Here is a 9,580-nt window from a genome sequence, read left to right on the forward strand (position 1 = left end):
TTAAGCAACTCCAGTTGTGACACATGGTGAGGATGAGAGAATAAAAGGAAACCTGTGTCACGAATGACATGAGGACTCTTGAGCAACTTAAGAAAAGGCCAAGGGGTAGGGACTCCCTTTAGCAAACCCTAATTCGAGTCCACCAAGCAAAAACTCTTTGGAACATCCCTAGACCTGTATTGGTAGAGACCTCACCATGTGTTCGTGTCCAATCTCAGCATGCACCAACAATGTTGTCTTCTTACAAGAATGCAAACATAATATAATTAATAATTATTTTACCTACTAAGAACATGTGAGTTCGACATTGGTCAATACCACAATATGGGGCAAAGGGGTAATTTTAATCATTTACAGTTCATGTTATGGAATTGACATTTGATGCTGCAACAAGAAAGAAAAGAGTGGGGGGGGGGGGGGGGGAGCAGATCAATAAGAATCATCTTCCCAATGTTGTGCTCATGCTATGCCACAAAAGAAGAATGCGCAAAACAAAACCATGCCGGATGGCGTTTCTGGCAATGCTCCTCCAATGCCCAAGTCAGTTGAGGATATTAGGAATCTTGAATGTAGAGAGGGTTAGAATGACTTCATGCCTTGATCTCAAGCCTTTCATCCCCTTTAGTTCAAATATCCATTTAATTCTTGTAACTGCCCTCTTGAATCATATCATTCATTACAGTGAATGATTGCCTAATGAAATTCACGGTTATTGTTACTAAGAGCTTACAAACTACTAGGTTGGCTTTTCCTCTGGATGATGTGGTAGGTTGGCATACTCCGTTCTTTATCTATTGCCCCTTTCCCATAGCTTAGCAGGCTATGTGAGTAGCTTGTTTTGTATGCGTAGATGGAAAATGCAGGTTTCTAGGCTTATATGATAATCATTGCGGGTCTTTTTCTGAGGCTGGGACATAATTTCACGTTTAATGCGCTGCTTTGTTTTCGACGCCTCACAGTAAATAGGAGACACATTTTGGCCTGGTATGTGCTCTGGTGTACAAATCAATTATGGCCTTTGATTTGCATTTTAGCTTGGCCATTGATTCAATATTCAAAAGATTTAGGGGCCCTTCACTTTCATTCTTCTTCCTTCTTTCTTTACCATGGTCATAGTTGTAGAAATCCATTCTTGGTGAATCCTTACACTTAAGTCTCTTTTAGCACCCTTCCTTCAAAATTATTTTGAAAATTTTTAGATAGTCTCTTGAGTCTCTCTCTTTGCTTTCAACTACTTAACTCCATTCTTCACCAAATCCCATTCCAATTGCTTCTGCTCATGGGAACCTCATCATTGGTGATGAGGATGATTATCATGAACCTAGGGGTCCCTCTGTACCAGCTGCTATTGACAGTGGGGGTGATGAGGAACTTTAACCCTTGTTTGCTTGGTCCTCTGTTGGGTTTCCCACATACAGGAAGGGAATCCTTCTTTATAAATGAAATCCATTTTTTCACCACATCCTTCTCCCTCAACCAACGAGGGTTCTTGCTGATCCCGTCCAGATTCTAGGGCTTGTTTTTTCCTTGAACCATGCTCTTTCTGTTACATTAGAAGTTTGCTAAAGAAGGGTGAAATTTGTGTTTTTTTTTTTTTTTGCAAGTTAAGCTGTTGTAGTCTAGCCTTTATTCTAGGAGCTCGTCACTGCATTTTCTTTTATGTATCCACACTCAATCGATTGTATAAAATGTAATTGGCACTGATTGGTCTTTTCTTGTTGGTTTCACCCAATGGATGCTTTTGTCTACTTATTGATCAATTTGTGGATATCTTTTGGAGTTGAACAAATTTGACCTTCTTATTTACCATATTTATGCTTTTGATTTTTAGGTTTATTATTCATCTGAATTGTATTAGATACTTTGGGAAGTTTTGGAAGATGCCAAATGGGTTTATTTTTTTTAAAGTTTTTTTAAGATGTACTTCATTCATTTAGTATGTATGATACTCTTCCTTTTATTTTGATTTTCAGTCAAATGAACTTTTGTTTTGTTTAAATAGCATTTTTGTTAATAGTGATAAAAATGATGATGATTAAAGATTCATTGAAGTTTTTAAATTATAATTAATTAATGAAATTTTTTTAAATGTGAAAAATTGATGAGTGTTATGCAAAGAAACATTCATATTCAACTGGTATAAGAAACAAATCAAAGTTATGTGCAAAGTTTTTTAGTTTTAATTTTATATACAACAAGAAGCAAACCAAGCCTTAGGTCCCACTAGGTGGGGTCGGCTGCATGAACCCTTTTCGGCCAATCTATGCTATCATGGGCAATTTCCTTTGACAAATTCTGGACTATTAAGTCCTTACTATCTCATTCCAAGTTATTTTAGGTCGACCCCTACCCCTTTTACTGCCCCTCACAATAAGTAATTCATTTTTCCTCACCAACGCACTATTTGACCTATATTCTAGGTACTCAAACCGCTTGAGCTGCCTCTCCCTTATCTTCAATAGGAGCTACGCCTAACTTACCGTGGATATGTTCATTCTTTAATTCATCTTTTAACGTTATATCTAATATAAATACTCTATTTGTAATATATGTATAATTTTGGTGAAAATTAATTTCTTTCCAAGATGTTGTCTTATTTTTAAAATTGAGGATACTTTTGTCCACAAATTGTTTTACACTATCATACTTCGATATATAGACCTTAATTTTATGTTCCCACAAAATTGTTGAAATTTTCACTTTCTACCATGCTTGAAATTGAAAAGGTGATTGACTTTTACCTTAAAAAAATTCCTTTAGCATTCCCACTGATCATGTGAAATTTATTGAAATCTCAAAATTTCAACAAAATTTCTATGATTGAAATTTCAGATTCAATATAGTACAAAATGCTCAATATCATACCATTTTCATAAAATTTTGATGGAAAATTTTTGAGGGATTGATATTTTTCATACAAGGTTTTGAAAACAAAAATTGAAGAATGGGATTTGGACTTCAGTTAGAATTTGAAGTGTTTTAAGTTTGAGCAGCTCAATTTGCTGAATCTTCAACGATATTGCAAGCCATCTCAAACTCATAATGGCTGTTATTTTGAATTTTGGTTATTTGAAACTATTTTTATTCATATAACACCTTATTTTGAGTTATAACTTCCTGATTTATTTAATAATTTGTGCATTCGTACATTTTCAATGTTTATTTATAATCTTTTGAACCAATGATTTTATTTTGGTTAGTTATGTCGTAAAACTTTTATAGCAGTAGTACTAACTTATTAGTTTCTTTAATTATTTGATTTTTTCTTCATCTCATATATTTAAAATACATCATGATAAGAAAATGTGTCAAAAATGATAAAATATATTTGTTTGATTCTTATGGGTGATTTTTGTTCTAAATTGGCATCAAGCATTTCAATTTATGATTAAATCTTCTTTTAAAAAAAATAAAATAAAATTTCTATTGATGAAGAAAGAATTTATTATTTTTTTATAAGAAAAAAAATTATATTAACGCCGGAACCAGATGGTAGAAAGGAGGACAAGAGGTCCTCCAAAGAAGAGAGTGAAATACAGCTAAAAACTTACAAAAGTAATTACAGAAGCACTGCCTGCAAATCCCTAACAAATGGGCAGTGGCAAGCCCCCAAAAAACCCGGAAGAGTGGACCCACATTGGCTAAAAAGACAGCTTTATCCCACAACAAGCCTGGGGAAGTTATGCAATCTATGAACTCATTTATTTCGACCCATACCATCCCCAAATAGCAAAGACTGATATGCTAAAGCACTTCTCCCTTCCTGCACATACCAAAACCCCAGTAATTCGTGAGCAAAATTTCGCCTACAGCCTGAGGAGGCATCCAAGCTTCACCAAAGCAGGAGAAAAGAGCACTCCAAAGATGGGTAGCAAGTCTACAGTGAAGGAAAAGGTGAGATTTCATTTCATTGGACTTGTGGCAAACCACACATGTGTCGGGCATGAGAGTCAAAAGCAAGTCATGCGTGCTAATCCTACTCTAAGTCACTGTCTGAATGAAGGTTCAAATCTTGAATGGGCTTCCAAACAATTTGACTCCAAGGGAACAAGTTGGCTGGGTGAGATTTGAGGAGGTGAAGAAAAAAGTATTTGGAAGTAAAAAGTGGTGACAAGTCACCTATCCACACACTCATCACCCCTCCTAGATGGAACAAAATGATTCAATGTATTGAGTAAAGTGGTCAATTCAGCCTAAAAACACTGCCTTAATGAGCAAAAGGTTATGGAGGTTTCCTTTAGAGGAGAACTCACTTTAGCATAAGTACTTAAAAGTAAATTTGGGCATACAAGGAAATTGATGGGAGACTAATGTAAGTTTTAGATCTTATTATGAGAGTCATTGGAGATTTTTATCTGAGCTTTATCCACATTTTATTCATAATAACTAATTCGAGGTGGGCCATGTGATGAGTATTCATTTTTGGAAGACCCTTGGGGTAGAGGATTTGGCTCTTTTGTGTCGTTTCCTCATTTGTATCATCTTTCTTCATTACATAATGGCCATATTTATTCCTTTTCGCTGGAGAATTTTTCGTCAGATTATGTAGATTTTTGAGTGATAGAGAGGTGGAGGAGCTTGCATCTTTGTTGACCCGGGCTACAGTGGGTTGCGGAGTCTTGAGGAGAATTTTCTTGCAATTCTTTCTTTGAGTTCTTGACCCAATAGAATATGTCCTTTTCTTTCTTTGATTTGATTCGGAATGCCAAATTCCCTATAAAATTGAGGCCTTTATTTGGTTGTTTGTTCTTAATAGAGTTAACACTAATAATCTGTTGCAGAGTTGGAGGCCTTCTAAGGCATTTATCTCCAGGCTTTTGTTCTCTGTTTTGATAGTTCTGTATCAGCCTCTTATTTTGTGTTTGCATTGTTCTTTCACTTGGAGGATCTGGAGCAAGTTATTTAGTTTTATTGGGGAAAGTTGAGGATGGCTATTTCCTTTTTGGATTTCAGGAGCAAAGACAAGTCTACTCTGTGGATATGTGGTTTGTTTGCTGTGTTGTTGGATATTTGGATGGAAAGTAGTAATTGCATTTTTAAAGGGAAGAAGACTTCTTGGGTTTTTTTTGGGATAAGATTCAGTCTTTGACTTCTTTATGGGCTTTTGCTGTTGGATGTTTCAAGGGATTATGTCTTGAAGGTGTTCAGCGTGATTGGTCTTCTGCTACTGTATTAATTGTTTTGTTTTTCTACTTTAGTTTTTATGTTTTTCTCTTTTTTTGGAGGATTACTTATTCTCTTGTATTGTATATTCTTTCTTTATTAATACAATTCTTTTGGGATCAAAATTATCCAAAAAAAAAAGGTGGTCAATTCAACCTCTCTTTTGTCAAGATTCGTAAAGAAGTGGAAACCCCATGAGCGAGAAGGCCCCCTGAAGAAAGAAAGGCACTGTTATGTGCATTATGGAGGGCGGATAGCTTATTCAAGCGAGGAATCAATGACTTGAATGATTCCTCTCTACCCAAAGATCCAGATTCCTAAAGAAGCGGAAATCCCATAAGTGAGAGGCCCCTCTGAAGAAAGAAAGGCACTATTACGTGCATTATGGAGGGAGGATAGCATATTCAAGCGAGGAATCAATGACTTGAATGACCCCTCTCCTACCCAAGGATCCTTCCAATTACCATTGCCCACTTTGAAATGGGTGAGCAGAAAGAAAAGACTAGCAACCTGAGACACAAACTTTCAGGGCCTGGCATGGGAAACATAACTACTTCCTCTAGAGTCCCACCAATTCCGATGCACCCCATGTTTACTTTTTAACTCGTGCCATAAGGAATTTGACTTCTAAGGGGAACCTCCACTGCCATTTTCCCTTTAAAACGATGTTTCTGGAAACCACATTCCCAAGACCCAATTCCCCCAAACTTTGGTCTACTGACAAACTCTCAACTAACAAGGTAATCCCTCCTAATTTCTGCAGAGCCTGACAGAAAAAGGTCACTCATCATCCTCTCCAGAATCCTGGCCAGACACCTGGGCAACTTACAAGGAGATAGAAAGTAAATTGGAACTTTGGAGAGAGTTGCAGTGTGGGGTATGCCAACTTAAGAAAAAGTACCCCCTTTTCAACCCCTCCAATCTTCTCCCAAGTCCCAACTCTCTCTGTCACAGGGTCCAAAAAGACACAGAATTGGGGATATCTTCCCAAAGTCAGGCCAAGATAAGTGAATGACCACTCCATAATAGCGCATCCCACCACCATGGCCTTAGATCCCCTCCAAAATATTTATACCCACAATAGTGCCCACAACCCTGCTATTAGACAAGTTAACTTTCAAGCCCAAAATTCTTTCCAAAATTTTTATCAAAATGAATGCCTTCAGGAATTTTTCAATATTGACCTCAAGGAACATCATGATGTAGTCTGTGAATTATGAGATACATCCACCTCCTCCAGCCAACTGAAAGTCTCCTAATCACCCTTCAGGCCTATGCATGCATAAGCATCCTATTGTGGACATCCGCCACAAGGGTAAACAAATCTCCTTGCCTAAGCCCTTGAGAGGCTCTAAACTACTCTCCTCCTATCCCTGCATCAAACACTCTCCTCGCCAAACTCTCACACACTCCCTAGACAAGGGGTGTGTTGACCACATGTTTTTGAATCTAAATGGTGTGGGGTCCCACTGCAACAAGTTGAACTCAAGGAGCACAGGCGATGATCTGAGACAGGCCTTGCAAGGGTCAACAGCATAACAAATGGATTGGCATCTTCCCACGTGTTGGTAAACAGGAACCTGTCAATGTGTGAGGAAGCTTGTCTCTTATTGATGCTATCCAAGTGAAACATCCTGTTCTTAGAGTAATATCTCTGAGCCCACACTCCTGAATCAAAGAATCAAACCTCATCCTGGTAGTAACCCTAACCTAATTTGTCCCTGGAGCGGCAAACACTGTTGAATCCCCTTCCCCCTCCACCAAAAAATAATAATAATAAATAAATCACCCACCAGAGCTACAGAGCACAAAAAAAATGCTAACTCCCTCCTTAAAAAGAGTCTGGCAAAGAGGAGGAGTAGAGGCTATAAGCAGATGCAAACTACCACTCCCCAGAACCTTTAGGATCAAGCAAATTTTGGGGGAAAAATACCTAATTAAACAATACTCCATGTAGGCCACCCTCAATTCTCAACTTATGATTAGACCCCCTGACACACCTGAGGATTAAACAATACTCCATGTAGACCACCCTCAAGTCTCAATTTATGATTAGATCCCTTGACACACCCGAGGAGGAAAGAACAAATCAATCTTTACCCATGGATGGATACGAAATGCTGTGAATAGGCTTAATCTCCTCAAGGACTAGAATGGCAGGTGTACTCTTATTAACTAGTTCCTTAACCATCCTTGTTTTACTCCCCCCTCCCCCACTCTCCAAAAATTAAAATACAAAAAGCAAAAAACAAAAAACAATAACAACAACAACAAAACCCAGCCTTAAGTCTCACTAGGTGGGGTTGGCTATATGAATCATTTTCTACTAATTTATACAATCATGTACCATTTCTTTTGATAGATTTAAGGATATTAAATCTTTATTCACTATCTCCTCCTAAGTTATTTTAGGTTTACCCCTACCCGTTCTACTACCCCTCACAGTAACTAATTCACTCTTTCTCACTAGTACACTTTGTGGTCTACGTTGCAAATGTCCATTCCATATGAGTTGTCCCTCTCTTATCTTATTTTCTATAGGAGCTACACCTAACTTACCGCAAATATGTTCATTCCTTAATTTATCTTTCATTGTTATACCACTCATCTATCTAAGCATTCTCATCTCGGCAACTTCCCTTTCAATTTTAAGGGTATTCAAACAAAAAACAAAAAACAAAAATTCCAGGACAATCTTCATTTGGCACATTGAGGGACCTCAAAGGATTGTAACTCATGAACCATGAACCACTCTAGTCTCTCCAACTTCCTACTCAGCTTTTTGGCATTTTTTTCCTAAACCCCGGCTACTCAGCCTACAGTATGAGGTTCTCCCCACTAGAAATCACTAGTGACCAACCTAAACTCGTTTAGGAGATCCTGGGCATCTAAATTTCCCCTCTCATCCTCTAATAGGTCACAATTCTAGAAGATCCCCTTGTGGCAGACTCCTGGCAAGTGGAAAAAAATTTTTTTGCGGCAACGTCAAATCTTTTGAGGGTGGGTAACAGTCAGAAACGGTTATGTTTACCAGGTTAGCCTCACAAAGATCCTTGCCATGGTGTACTTACTCCAAAGTTGGATTAAAATTTGGAATAACGGGCAAACCTACCGAAGGTTTGAAGATGCGCTGGGTACTTGATGGAAAAGGCTCTTAACCATCTCAATTCAACCCATTGACTGGACTTGAACCACTCTAAACAGGATTAACACCATCTTTTCAGACTGGAGGTGCCCCTTCAGACTTTCCAAGTTCTGTTTCTGGGACAACATGGGTTCTTCTATGTCAGAATTCCCTCCATTCTTTAGATTCCCGATCAACAACCCTTCGGTTCATATGAGGACAAAGACTCAGAATCATCTTCATTGAAATATGAAGAGTACGGATCTCCATCGATCTCCACTAGTTTCTTCCCGTTGATGATTTCTGGCGACTGAAAGATGCCTGTTTGGCCAGAACTGAACCAACTGGCAATGGTAAAATTGAACTTAGATATTAACTAGAACAATTTATTCAACCTTTCGTGAATAAATTAGTTCATTTACTTTCATATGCATTGGTACTAATATTTAAGTGATTTATAAATTTCATTTATATTAATTGAAGGCTTTTAATATAGTTATCATTTTATTGTTATTCTGCCTTACAGACTGCATGTTTGTCATTTATCAATTTTACTTATAATATTTTTATGGTTTACTGCTAATTTTCATTTTTTTAACAGTAAAATTAACATCAAATATATATTTTTTTTATGTCAAAATTTTAGCCGAAATTGAAATTTAGTACACCTCAGTATAGATTGATATTGCAAATTCCCCATCACAAGTTTTCTGATGAAAAAGGGTGCTATCCTTCTGTGTTAACAGATAGTGGGCTGTCAATCACCAAAGAACACTGCCGTCCGGCAAAATCAATTTGAAACAGAGTAGGCTAACAAGGTCTTTTTGGGTTGCTTCTGAAACCTAGCTGGAGATGCAACCACCAGCCATTTGTACATTCATCTTCTCAAGGTGCTCAGAGATTCATTCAACAGGTGATATATGGAATCTGCTCGCTCAAATTGATGTGAACCGCCACTTCGTCATCCTTTTGGTCTGCGTATTAGTTATCTGATTTTAAAACATGTTAGACTGTAGTTGTATGTAGTAGCAGATCATTTAAACCTGCAGTAAAAAATTAATTTAGCTATTGTGTCCGAACTGTTTCATGCATTGACATCAAGATCAGGGACAGGGAAAAAAAACATAAGTAAATGAGGAAAGGGAACGAAAGAATTTGCTCCTTAATAATGGGCATCTCTCATCCCTTTGCTGCAGAAAGGCGAATTGCTCTTGGTACTTCAACATCTTAAATTTTGAGTGCTAAGGGTGGCCTCAATGCCTCTGGCCACACTTGACCCCAATAGCCAGCAAT

General features: G+C 37.6%; 1 protein-coding gene across 2 annotated transcripts in view; it reads left to right on the top strand.

The window, feature by feature from the left end:
• The window catches only part of LOC131146738 (uncharacterized), a 67,007-nt gene extending 57,645 nt beyond the window's left edge, over positions 1–9,362 (top strand). For both annotated transcript variants that reach the window (XM_058096502.1, XM_058096503.1), the window contains one exon: positions 9,034–9,362. In XM_058096502.1, coding sequence (XP_057952485.1) covers positions 9,034–9,086 — 53 coding nt within the window. In that variant the 3' untranslated portion in view covers positions 9,087–9,362. The remainder of the gene's footprint in view (positions 1–9,033) is intronic.
• The last annotated feature ends 218 nt before the right edge of the window (positions 9,363–9,580 follow it).

Source organism: Malania oleifera, chromosome 13 (genome assembly GCF_029873635.1).
Source record: "Malania oleifera isolate guangnan ecotype guangnan chromosome 13, ASM2987363v1, whole genome shotgun sequence".
Lineage (NCBI taxonomy): Eukaryota > Viridiplantae > Streptophyta > Magnoliopsida > Santalales > Ximeniaceae > Malania > Malania oleifera.